The 12,800-nt window shown below is 51.1% G+C and overlaps 2 protein-coding genes across 9 annotated transcripts in view; one reads left to right on the plus strand and one right to left on the minus strand.

Annotated features, from left to right (window-relative positions):
- FYCO1 (FYVE and coiled-coil domain autophagy adaptor 1) overlaps window positions 1-12,800 on the plus strand; it is a 79,991-nt gene that overhangs the window by 42,047 nt on the left and 25,144 nt on the right. The gene's annotated exons all lie outside the window — the stretch shown is intronic.
- Window positions 4,648-9,846, minus strand: CXCR6 (C-X-C motif chemokine receptor 6). Of its 3 annotated transcripts, XM_025272673.2 has the most exons (3): window positions 9,710-9,793; window positions 9,034-9,182; window positions 4,648-6,293 (listed from the first exon to the last, which is right to left on the minus strand). In XM_025272673.2, the coding sequence occupies exon 3, from the start codon at window positions 6,270-6,272 to the stop codon at window positions 5,250-5,252; it is 1,023 nt and encodes a 340-aa protein (XP_025128458.1). In that variant the 5' UTR covers window positions 6,273-6,293; window positions 9,034-9,182; window positions 9,710-9,793; the 3' UTR covers window positions 4,648-5,249. The 3 variants fall into 3 exon arrangements, with proteins under 3 accessions (XP_025128458.1, XP_006077576.1, XP_025128459.1); XM_006077514.3 differs by lacking the exon at window positions 9,034-9,182 and having other exon boundaries at window positions 9,710-9,846; XM_025272674.2 differs by lacking the exons at window positions 9,034-9,182; window positions 9,710-9,793 and adding an exon at window positions 8,134-8,209.

Genomic DNA, 12,800 nt, shown 5'->3' on the forward strand with positions numbered 1-12,800 from the left:
GAGCAGACCATGTCAGTGAAGAGCTTGAGCTCCAGAGTCGGACGCTCCTGGTCAGGTCCTGATTCGCTGCCTCTAGGTTCACCACAGCCCCCTGAACTGAACTTCCTCCCTGGCACATACAAGATGGGGCTGTACCCACTCCCACGGAGTTAAGAGGCTCAGGTGTGTACCATGTGGGAAGCCTTCCATGCAAGTGCCTTGTTTTTGCGATGTTTTCCCTGAGCTGTGAGGTCAAGGATCACGCTGTGGTCTCTACTGCATGGGCCCTGGTTTGCTGCACCTCATAGCTCAGGTGTCTTTACCAAAGAACATCCTGCCTGATGCCCAGGATTACTGAGTCCAAACTCTAGAGACTGCGCCAACCCACAGAGTATCTTAGCTAGCACCTACTTTAGAACAGGTGCTCTGTGGTCAATGCTTCGGGGAACTGTTGTGGGTTTATCACCAACCAGGAGATCCAATGCCTGGTATTTCAAACAAAACGAGAACAGAAAATGGTGAACATGGTTAAGGTTAGAAAGCCACCTTTTGTTGTTGTTCATTTGCTCAGTCATGTTTGACGCCATGGACTACAGCACGCCAAGCTTCCCTGTCCTTCACTGTCTACCGGAGTTTGCTCAAACTCATATCCATTGAGTGGATGATGCTAACCCACCATCTCATCCTCTGTTGCCCGCTTCTCCTCCTGCCCTCAGTCTTGCCCAGAATCAGGGTCTCTTCACATCAAGGGGCCAAAGTATTGGAGCTTCAGCTTTAGCATCAGTCCTTCCAATGAATATTCAGGGTTGATTTCCTTTAGGATTGACTGGTTTGATCTCCTTGCTGTCCAGGGGACTCTTAAGAGTCTCCTCCAGCGCCACAGTTCAAAAGCATCAAATCTTTGGTGCTCTGCCTTCTTTGTGGTCCAACTTCCTCATCCGTACATGACTACCAGAAAAACCATAGCTTTGACTGTATGGACCTTTGTTGGCAAAGTAATGTCTCTGCTTTTTAATACACTATCTAGGTTTGTCATAGCTTTTCTTCCAAGGAGCAAGCATCTTTTAACTTCATGGCTGCAGTCACCATCTGCAGTGTTTTTGGAGCCCAAGAAAATGAAGTCTGTCACTGCTTCCATTTTTTCCCCATCTATTTGCCAGGAAGTGATGGGACTGGATGCCATGATCTTCGTTTTTTGAATGTGGAGTTTTAAGCCAGCTTTTTCACTCGCCTCTTTCACTGTCATCAAGAGGCTCTTTAGTTCCTCTTAACTTTTTTGCCATTAGGGTGGTGTCATCTGCATATCTAAGGTTATTGATATTTCTCCTGGCAATCTCAATTCAAGCTTGTGCTTCATCCAGCCCAGTATTTCACATGATGTACTCTGCATAGAAGTTAAATAAGCAGGATGACAATATACAGCCTTAATGTACTCTTTTCCCAGTTTGAATCAGTCAGTTGTTCCATGTCCAGTTCTAACTGTTGCTTCTTGACCTCCATACAGTTTTCTCAGGAGGCAAGTAAAGTGGTGTGGTATTCTCATCTCTTTAAGAATTTCCCACCATTTGTTTTCATCCACACAGTCAGAGGCTTTAGCATAGTCAATGAAGCAGAAGTAGGTGTTTTTTGGAACTCTCTTGCTTTTTTGATGATCCAATGGATGTTGGCAATTTGATCTCTGGTTCTTCTGCCTTTTCTAAATCCATCTTGCACATCTGGAAGTTCTCAGTTCACATACTGTTGAAGCCTGGCTTGAAGGATTTTGAGCATTACCTTGCTAGTATGTGAAATGAGTGCAATTGTGTGGTAGTTTGAACATCTTTGGCATTGACCTTCTTTGGGATTGGAATGAAAGCTGACTTTTTCCAAAAAGCCTTTCTGCACCTGGGTTAACCTGGCATCTCCGTCTTCAGATGAGTACAGAGTTGTCAGGTTCCCTGGTCTATCTTAGCCAACATTTGAGGGAAGAAAAGAGATTTTTCACCAGGGTTTTAGCCCCAGCTCTGCTGTGTGTGCTTTGTGAGGTAGTTATCTCTCTGAACTGTTTCCTCATCTGGAAAATGGGGTAGTACCAAACCTCCTAACAAAGGGCATTGGGTACCGTGGGCCACGAAGGAGTGGTGCGTGGAAGGGGCGCTGCCCCAAGAGGATAAGGGGAGCCAGCGCCCTGTCTCCGGTGCTCTCCACTCCACCTCTGCCCCTCCAGGACAGGCAGCTTCTGTTTTTTCTGTCCCGCAGCACCATTTCCTCATTGCAGGATGCCCGCTGGGCTTCGGGCTCCAAGTAGCCCCTGGAATCAGGGTCAGCCTGTGTTCTCCGCATCTCGGATCATGTGGCCCTGCCCTGCCCCTGGGCTGCAAGTGCAGGGAACTCAGTGGAGGGGGAGACCCTGAGGCCTCACCCAAGGCAGCCACAGCCCACCCGACCTCCTCCTGCCAGTTGCACCCCAGGCCCCTTAGGTCAAGCCATGGGTGTGAGTAGAGGCGAGCGCTGCAGGGAGGGGAAGGGCGGCTCTGAGACAGGGAGCCTGTGCTCCACGGGGCTGTCCTGTGGACAAGTGCAGAGTGAAAACCCTCAGGAAGCTGCATGGGCTGTGCCAGGGTATGCTGCCCAGGAGGGGGTTGGGGAAATGATCGCTGCTCCCCAGGGCAGCAGGTAAGGCCAGAGTGTGGGCCCAAGCAGTGCCTGGGGAGGCAGAGAAGCGGGAAAAGATGGAGCGGCCATGCTTTTCCTCAGGACAGGCAGGCAGGTATTCCTCAGCTGTGGAAGGGCTAGTGCAGAACCTTTTTGCGGGGAGCCTGGACAGAGGGCACATAACAGGCCTGGGGTGGCACGTGGCCTGAGGGGACTGGTCTTGTTTGACTCAGCCAGGCTGGCACCCAGGAGGGGAGGACCCAGAGGACCCAGCAGTCCCAGCAGCTGCCCTCCGTTGCCTGAGCAACTGCCCCCAACATGGCTCCGAGTGTGTGGTCACCGCCTCCCAGTGCTCCTGGACGGAGGGCGTCATCAGCCAGGGGTACGGGTGGTGAAACAGGCTTGGGCAGGGGGGTGCGCCTGCCTTGTCCTGGGGTGCACAGACATGAAGCTATACTCAAAGCAGGATCTGAGTCACCCCAGAGCCCTGCCTTTCTCCTCACACCACACTGCTTTCCTCTGTGTGGTCAGAGGCCCTAAACTGGGCCAGGCACTTCACCCATTCCTTCCCAGTTAGGGCCTCTGCTTCTTGTTCTGGGGGTATTATTGGGGAGGCCAGGGGCTCATGGCCTCTCTAGCATAAGTGCTCAGCATTAAGGTGACCGCACAGAGGAGGGTGACCAACACCCACCTCTCTGAAGCCAACATAAACAGGTTAAAGGTCAGCCTTGTCACAGTGAAAAGGTCAGCTTTTGGTGTTTATGGAGCACTAGATGGTCTCTGTGGCCTGAGCAGAGCTCTCTGCTCTCCTGCGCTCTCTGTAAAGCAGCTCTCCCCATGGGTGTATTTAGCGTGTTTATCAAACAGTTGGTGGGGCCCTGTGGGCCCTGCAAGCCCAGCCTTTACACAGCTGGGCCATGCCCAGCACCTCTGCAAGGCACGAAGCCAACCCTCCCACACCTCACCAAGGCACTGCCACCATCTGGGGGGCCCTTCCTCCCCAAATGCAAAGAGTGCCAAGTGTTTGCTGTGTGTCCTCTCCAGCCCTCCGCATGCCCGGCCTAAGAGGCAACACTGTTAGGGTGCACGCTGCCCCAAAGTGGAGGTGGCTAAGGCATTACCAACTGGTCTTAACCCGGTGGCTCAGCGGTAAAGAATTGAATCTACCCATCAATGCAGGAGACACAAGTTCGATCCCTGGGTCAGGAAGATCTCCCGGAGAAAGGCATGGTAACCCCCTCTAGTATTCTTGCGGGAAGTTCCCATGGACAGAGGAGCCTGGCGGGCCCTGGTCCATGGGGTTGCAAGGAGTCAGACACCACTGAAGTGACTGAGCAGCATGCAGCTGGTCTTAGCAGCCCTTGACTCAGGTCTCCCCAAGGCTCAAAACCTCACTGTTCAGCCTGTTCTGACCCCCTCCCCAAGGTCTCTCTCTAGCTGTTCTCAAAGTATTCTCCATGTTCCAGTGAGTGGTTTTGCAACATGTGAGTCAAAAAGGCCACTTTAAGCCTGTTGAGCAGGTGCTGGGGTACAATAAACGTACACAAACCAGTGACTGACATTTAAAACTCCGTCTCATCCCGTGACCACACTTCAGAGGTAAGACGTGCTCCTCTCGTTCTGGGCAGGAGGTTAGAAGCCGCAGTGAAGAAGCTGGTTTGTTACCATTGGTATATCGATAGACCAGTGCCCTCAAAGATGATAGTCGTAGACTTATTTCCTGTTCCCTGAGCCCACGAGTGATCACCTTGGTTTTATTCAGGAATACCGCTTTAAGGTAGAATGTGTCTGAGAGTAAAAGTAGTTTGGAGACATTTTAAAAGTTTTATTTCTCAGTCATAAAAATCATATGCTATTTGATATGCATGTATGTGTATAACATACACATTTATACATGATTTGTATGTGAGGCATTGAATAATTCAGATTTTAAGAGCAAACCCACTGAGGATCCATTTCAGAAGTGCTGCTTAGACTCCTGACAGTCTGCACCCAGCTTTGCACACTTTTCTAGCCTTCTGTGGCCCACTGGAATCTTCAGCCAACCCTGTTTTGCTTTAGCCCATTCGTGTTTCCTGGTGCTAGTCCTTCCAGGATCAAGCAAAGATAGCAGGATTAACCATCTATTTCTATAAAAACAAAATGAAAGATGTGACAGAACCTAAACTCATTTCTATCAGGCACCTGGTGATGAAGGCCTAAGACACCAAGATCAGCACTGGTTTTCATGGCTGCTCTAATGTCCCCTGCTTACCAGCCGTCAGAAAAGTTTTCGGAACTTGGAAACCCAGACTCTTACCTGCCTTCAAAACCTTTGTTGGCCATGTCCCCCTCATCAACTCTGTCCCAGTCCCATTCTCAGTGAAGGAGAACCTGGGGTCTTGAGAATCACATGTCATTTCCTGGCATCAGTATTGTTGGGGTGGAGGAAGGAAAGCCCGGGCAGCTTTCAGACTCCCCTTTGAGCTTAGGCTAGGCTGTGAAAAAGCAGATCTGTTCATGCCTGAGAAGCAGCAGCCCGCCCCAGCTGCGGTGTTGGGTAACCTCTCCGTGAGAACGCACGCGCTATACACAAAGCCTGCCTCATCCGGAAGACACAGCCGTGCTCCCGTGACGTCCGGGAGCCTCCCCGAGCCCTACAGGTGGAACATGCTGGTGGCCTCCACGTTGTGAGACGCTGAAGCACTCCTGGAAGTGTCCTCCGAACACATGTGTTGGCCTGAGACACCCAGGTAAGGGAGGCAGCCTGCGTCTTTCACGAGCTTCCAGAAATTCTTCCGAAACTTGAGGCCAACAAAGGCATAGAGCACAGGATTAAGGCAGGCACGCAGGTAGGCAATGGCCTCTGTCACCATAATGGCGTAGTCGAAGCTGGTCATGGTGTGGTACTCCCAGCTCGTGCTGCGGATGAGCTTCACGAGGTTGAAGGGCGTCTGGGTCAGCAGGAATACCGCCACCACCAGGAAGATGATCTTCAGAGACTTGTGCTTCCGGAAGCCTCGAGCCTGAAGCAGGGTCTTGATGATGACTGAGTAGCAGACAATCATGGCAAGCAGTGGCAGGAAGAACCCCAGGGTCATCTGGATGGCCAGCACCATGGTGGAAATCGCCTCGTGATAACCGCAGAAGGGCTTGTCGTGGTAAAGGACATTGCCATAGATGATCTGCGGCAAGGAAACCAGCAGGGAAACCACCCAGATGGACGAGCAGATGGCCTTACCCCAGGCCATGCGCTTGGCCTGCTGGTTGTAGGCCTTGGTGGCCCGCACCACCGCGACGAAGCGGTCCATGGTGATGCAGGTGAGGACGAGCATGGACGTGTAGAAGTTCAGCGTGTAGATGCCCAGCAGGGCTTTGCACATGACGTTGCCAAAGACCCACTCGTGGATGCCTGCGTAGGCCCAGAAGGGCAGAGTGCAGACGAACACCAGATCAGCCAGGGGCAGGTTCATCAGGAACACGTCTGTCAGGCTCTTCAGCTTCTGGTAGAAGATGTAGATGACCAGCACCAAGGAGTTTCCCACCAGGCCACAGGTGAACACCACCACGTACATGCACGGCAGGAAGAGCTTGCTGAACCGCAGGAAGTCTTGGTGCCCCTGGCTGCTGTCGTTGGAACCATTGAAGAACCCGAGGTCTTCGTAGTTATACTCGGCCATGTCGTCTGTTCTGCTGGACCCCTGGGAGTCAGACCACAGGAATTACATGCATTTGGGTTGAGGGTGACCCCTCCTGTCTTCCCACTGTCCCACTGCCCACATTCAGGGCGCAAATGTGCGTGTATGTGTGCTAAGTCACTTCAGTCATGTCCGACACTTTGCAACCCTGTGGACTGTAGCCCACCAGGCTCCTCTGTCCGTGGGATTCTCTAGGCAAGAATACTAGAGTGGGTTGCCATTTCCTTCTCCAGGGGATCTTCCCCACCTGGAGATCGAACCTGCATCTCTTAAGTCTCCTGCATTAGCAGACGGGCTCTTTACCACTAGTGCCTCCTAGGAAGCCCCCTTCTGTCTTCCCACTGCCCTGTTGCCCACATGTAGGGGGCGAATAGTCAGCTTCTAAACGCTCCCACTGTTCTGCTGGGTAACAGCCCAGGATACTGGGGACAGCCTGTTCTGGGAGGAAACTGCTCAGCCAGGGACCCTTAACTTGCAATAAAGTTCTCAGGACCCCACCCACATTCCAGAAAATCCTGTGCTGAATGGCCTTGGAAGCAGAGGTCATCACATGGTGAAATGGGGAGCGTGTCCTTTCGGAAGGACTGCACTGGTCTTCACTGGGGAGGCTGTCTTCATCTGCCTGGGCCTCACAGCAGGTACCTATACAGCCTGTGCCCCATGTTTTGTGAGGTTGACCCCTGGACCTGGAATTGTGAAAGCCATGGCAATATCCCCCTTAGAGGGGGGTCCACCTTGATGGGCCTGGAAACCGAGAGGAGTTTGGTCCTTCCTGCCCCAGGTGGCCTGTTCATCCTGCCTCATCTTCCTGTGATGGGGAGACAGGTCGGGGAAGAGCCCAGGCTGCCCAGTGCTTCGGCTGAGTGGCTTCCTGCCCAGGGAACTGGGCGGTTCTCCTCACGACCAACCCCAGCCTTCCCCCTCCTTGTCTGTGTATGATATTCCACCCTTAGGGCCTCTGGTCTTCAGGAATCTCTTCATGGTAGAGTACCTGAGAAGGGAACATTGCTCTAGCTTTTACAACCAACAGTGTAGAGCTGAGGGGTCTCCTTTAACAAACGGAAGAGCTGATGGAAATGGGATGTCAGGGGGATGGGCAGCCACAAACAGGGCCGATGGCCAGCCTTGCAGTGGGGCTGCTTATAGCAGAGATGAAATAGCTGTCTTTCTTGCCTGGGGGTCCTAGCCCTTCAAGATTATCACCCCCTGTGACCCTGCTCTGGGCCCTGTGTCCCCGCTGGGGACCACAGAGCAGCCCCAGGGGTGACGTAGTCTGGTGTGGGAGCAGGGGCAGCTTTGGCAGCATCAGCCTTGGGGGGTCAGGTCAGTGACCTGCAGACACTCAGCATGCAGGGGCTCGTGCAGTGACTGGTGCCATAACCCACTGGCACCTCAAGGAGAGCTTTAAGAAGAACAGGCCTTCATCCAGCAAAGGCAGAATATCAACCAGCCAGATAAGAGGGTGCAAGAGAGATGATTTCTCCTTTTGGTCTCCTCAGAGACTCGACTTTTCCCCATGCTGGGTCCTGACTAGAAGGGATGTCCACCTTAGCGCTACCACCTTGGTTGTTCGTGGAGTCAAAGCACCCTCCTGCTCCAAGAAAGGACCTTGCCTTTGGGCTAGGACTGCTTAGTGCTAAGCCCCTCCTCCTGGACCACAACCGTTGGCTCAAAGAGTGAAAGGCCGGCCCAGAGGCATTGTGCCCCACCGTCTCTGGGCTGTAGGTCAAGTGGGTCCAACAATGATGTGTCTGTGTTACTGCTTCACATGGGGGCAAAACCATTCATCATTTAGAACATGACATTGAAGGTAATGTCACATCTGCATTATTGCTGGACTTACTCTTCCCTTGAAAAATGCAGTACACTGGCATTGCAGTTTCCTCAGAGGACCCGTGCAGATCCATCTGTAACAGTTGGTAAACTTAAACAGTATTTAACAGATTGGGACTGCATGGTTGTGTGCAGATAGAGTATTAAAAATTACTTTCTCTTCTAGAAATGTTAAAAGCACTCATTTCTGTATTTTCTCTAACCAAAGTCCTAGGTTGATTTGTGAAAATTTAAAACAATAATAATATATCCAACTTTGGAAATAGTAAATATTTGATAATGAATAAAGAAAATATAATCTCAGCATAAAATAGAATATGATTGAAACGTTCAGGAAGCACCCTTGACTTTGGAAAATGCAGTGCATTAAACAGTGTTTTATTGGAGCACGGTTGGTTTACTGTGTTGCGTTAGTCTCGGCTGTACAGCAAAGGGAGTCAGTTACACATACACATATGTCCACTCTTTTTTTTTAGATTCTTTCCCCATATAGGCCATTACAGGGTATTGACTAGAATTCCCTGCACTATACAGCTATATAGTAGTGTGTATATGTCAGTCCCAGTCTCCCAATTTCTGCCCCCTCCAAAATACATTTAAATTGCTCAAAACAATGTAAGCACAAAGTAGATATGCGAAATACTATTTGGCTGTTACTATTACAACGAACAAATGACAAAGTGAATGTGAAATTGATCATGATCTCAACCTTCTTTGATAAGAAACCGCTTTGAGAGTCTCCTAAAAGCTGCACATCGTTTCCCTCAGTGATGATGTACATACATGCCTGCAATTCCGGGGATTCATGAACTCTAAATCCCTCTGTTCCATACTCTATGGACCTTGTTTAAGAACCTACGATTAGCTCTATGGTTTTGACAAAATTTTTTTTAAAACGAACAAAAATTACATTTCATCAGCAGTTCACCCCTGACTTGTAGAATTAGTAGTGACTTATTTCCCTTCCTCATTTAAAATTTTCTGTATTTTCAAAAGCTGTTACAGTTGTGTATTGATGTACATGGAGAAAAGAAAGTAGACCATAAGCTAACAACGGTCCTATAAAATGGGAAAGAAACAAAAAAAAAAAGGGAAAAGAGATTAGTCAGTGAACAAACACGGGTAGCTAGCCTCCCTTTATCTCCTGGGGAGGCGTGATTGTACCGTTCCTGTCAGCAGCGTGTTAAGTTTTTAGTTTAGTTGCTCAGTCATGTCCAACTCTTTGTGACCCCCTAGACTGTAGCCCACCAGGCTCCTCTGTCCATGGGATTCTCCAGGCAAGAGGACTGGAGTGGATAGCCATTTCCTTCTCCAGAGGATCTTCCTGACCCAGGGAATGAACCTGGGTCTCCCACACTGTAGGCACATCATGTTACCAGCATCATCTTACAGAAACAGATTAAGTCACAGTCCTCTACTCTAGCCCTGTGGCAGCAAGTGGCTGAGCTGGAGTTTGAGCCAAGAGCAGTTGAGCTTGAAAACCCGGGCACTTGACTGTACCGTGCTGCAGGCAGGACTCGGAGAATCCCCCCAAAATGTGGAGCTAGCCCCTCTTTTAACTATAAAGAAAAAGATAAATGACTCACCGGTAGAGCTGCCCTTTCAGTTTGTTGATCAGATGAGGTTGCTCACAGCAGCAAGGTCTGCCGTTGTCTCTGATGTGGTCCAGGTTTCCGTTGAGTAGTTGTGAAGAGTCCTCAGTTGGTGATAGGAGACCCAGCCCTTCCCCATCTTGCAGGTCAGAATCCACATGACCCAGCCTGCACATGTGTAATTTGGGGGTCAAAGAGACAAAGCAGTGGCTCCGATGCTGCACAACCCCCGCATCCTGGCTGGGGTCTTACCCTTTACCAGGATCTGAGAGGGTTTTAATTTGTAACCGAAGGGGAGCCATGCGCAGGTCTGGCAGTGCACTGAAGATGGTGGCCTTTATACCCTAAGATTATTTCATCCACTAGTTGTATGTTCCTTTGGAGGAGTTTGGGTCTGGACCAATGCAAAGTTGATGGTATGGCCTGGGTTCTGTGTGTGTGCACCTCCAACATACATGACAGCCCTGATCCCCGTAGCAACCCTGCAAGTAGGTATTATCCCATTTTATAGATGGGAATACAGAGGACCATAGCCAGAGAATAACCCTCACAGAGACTCACAGCCAATAACTGCCACTGCCAGGATGCAAGCCCGGGCGTCTATCATCGGCAGGCCAGTGGGCCAGATGGCCTCTAGAGATGGGTCTGCCAGAGGGCCTGATGTCGCCCTGCCTCCTAAACCCACTCCACTCGGGTGGTGCTCACCGCCCTGCTTCTCATGGCTCGGGTCACCAGGAACAGGCTGAACCAAATCCTGAAGGACTTGTCTCTCTCAACAAGACATCCCTTCACGGGGAGCCAGCCTCACATTTTGGAGTCTTTGAGCTTTGAGAGATGAGTTCCTCCCAGCGACAAGCCAACCGTGTCACTTAGGCCCAGTTCACAGGGTGATGACAGAAGGGCCTGAACCTGGTCAAACACACTGACTTGGCTGTGCTTGTCCCCCTCAGCGTGTCCTCCCTGGGGAGAAACAGCCCAGTGCCCTCCGTGACCGCGTCCATGTGTGGGAGGGAAGAGAGATGTGTATCTCAGAGACAGCATGACTGTACTTGTCATAAGCATTCTCCAGTGGAGAGTTCTCCAGTGGAAAAGTCACAACTAAATTAGAGCCCCTCCCAGTTTGAGGGCCAGAATTTTATTTCTGTTGTCTTCCAATTTGGAGTGTCGGTTGCTTTTCTTTGAAACAAAAGTGAACTTCTTGACGGCAAGTACCCAGTCATATGTCTTGGGTTTTCCCCCAGAACATGCAAACAGTTCCTGAACAGAATCAGGGAAGAATAAAAGGGCCGTGGCAGCTGTGTCCACCGCAGGCTCTCTTGGGGTCAAACTCTTGACCCATTCCCTTTTTCTGAACGCCTGACATTCTGGAGCCAGAGCCCTGGTTCCGGCAGCAGCCCTGGCACCAGGGATGGGGCAGTGGCTGCTGGGAGAGGAGTAACTGCCAGGCGGTGGTGGGTGGTGGGGGCTGTGGAAGATGAGTGGAAAGACCCTTAGAAAAGCAGCCTGCCCAGAGGACAGCAGGCGGCGGGCCAGTGGTGAGGACAGGGATGTGGGTCTGCATAGTTACCAAGTAATCAGACATCAAAACCAGAAGTGCCGTTCGTCACTTGGTTTTTCGGCAAAAAGGAAGCCAAAACCAAAAGAAAAACTGGTAAGAATTTAAAAGTCAAGTAAAAAGATGCACGCGAGCCCCGCAGTGAATGTGGCCCACCGTGTGGCTTAGCCTCTCCTTCCAGACCTGAGCTGTTCAGCAGAGCCTTCTGGAATGCTGGGCGTGCCCTGTGTCCACCTGTCCAACAGGCGAGTGTAGGCATCAGGCACTTGGCGTGTGGCCACTGAAACCATGGAGCCAAGCTTTGAGTTTTGTTTTAATTCTGATGAATTTAAGCAGCCACTTGAGGCCAGTGGTACTGTACTGTACTGGGCAGACCAGTCGTAAAGCAGAGACCTCTCCAGTTCACAGGAGGCCCCGTGTAACAGGCAGAGCGGCACTCCTAGCTGCTGGCCTGGCCTGGCGGAGGGCTGGATGGGGCCCTCTGAGGAAGGCTGTCACCAGACACGCAGGCCAGCAGGCTCTCTAGGCTCCATGCCTTCCTCAGACAACCTGAGCGTCCAAGAGTCTGCTCCTCAGGCAGTTGGCAGGATTGAAGTTAAAGAAGCAAGTGGCTGAGGCATTTTGATTTGTGACAGGAAAATACTGTAGATTGCAGCTGCAGATACTGAGCTGGAGAGAGCCCCACTGTGACCTCTCGTCCAGGCAGGCGTGGACCCTGGACCACCTTGCTGGAGACTTCCTCAGCGTCCTTGCCTGTGGTCACCAGTTCATTCTTGCTTGCTTCTGAAGTGGAGTGAGCCTTGCTCATGTCCTTGAGGACATTAGGGACAGAAAACCACATTGGCTGTGTGCAAGGCAGGTGCCCAGGCCAAATGTGGCAGGGGCGGCCAAGATGAGCACCCCCAAGAGGGCAAGGTGACATATATACGTGCCTCAGTACGGGTTCCGCTCGACTGACCACAGGCTCGGGGACGGGAACTCAGATGGACAGGATGGGGTGACGTGCCCTCAGCCACAAGAGGCCACCACAGCTGGTAGTCGGCTCCCACGGCCAGAGCAAGGGGAGGAGGAAAGTCACTTGTGGACAGTGAGCTTTTCTGAAACGTCTCAGTGGCAACGAAAGGAGAGAGGCTGCCCCCTAGTGGCCATGCATTTGTTCCGTCCTTCTCAAACTTCAAAATCTTTTGACATCTTCCAGCAGACTTGCTTGAACATTTTCTGCTGCGTCCCACAGGCAGAAATTTACATGACTACCCAGGTGTGTATGTGTGTAGACATAAAGTCAAACAAGAGCCTCTTAAAAACAATAATGCTTATCCTTACCACATGCAACGTGATGCAAAAATGTGTTGACATTTTCTATTTTATTTTTAATATGCATCATAACTTACTCAGCTGATTCGCAACTCACTGATTGGATTGTAACCCACAGTTTGAAGAGCCATTGAAGGGAAAGTCTGTGTCCCTAATCATCGCCTTTGAGACTGCATCACCCACCCATGCACACTCCCCCCTCCTCCGCCCACCCCA

Source organism: Bubalus bubalis, chromosome 21, assembly GCF_019923935.1.
Source record: "Bubalus bubalis isolate 160015118507 breed Murrah chromosome 21, NDDB_SH_1, whole genome shotgun sequence".
In the NCBI taxonomy this organism is placed as follows: Eukaryota; Metazoa; Chordata; class Mammalia; order Artiodactyla; family Bovidae; genus Bubalus; species Bubalus bubalis.

Coding starts and splice junctions, on each gene's coding strand:
- CXCR6 (XM_006077514.3), bottom strand. CDS start 6,272: ATGGCCGAGTATAACTACGAAGACCTCGGGTTCTTCAATGGTTCCAAC.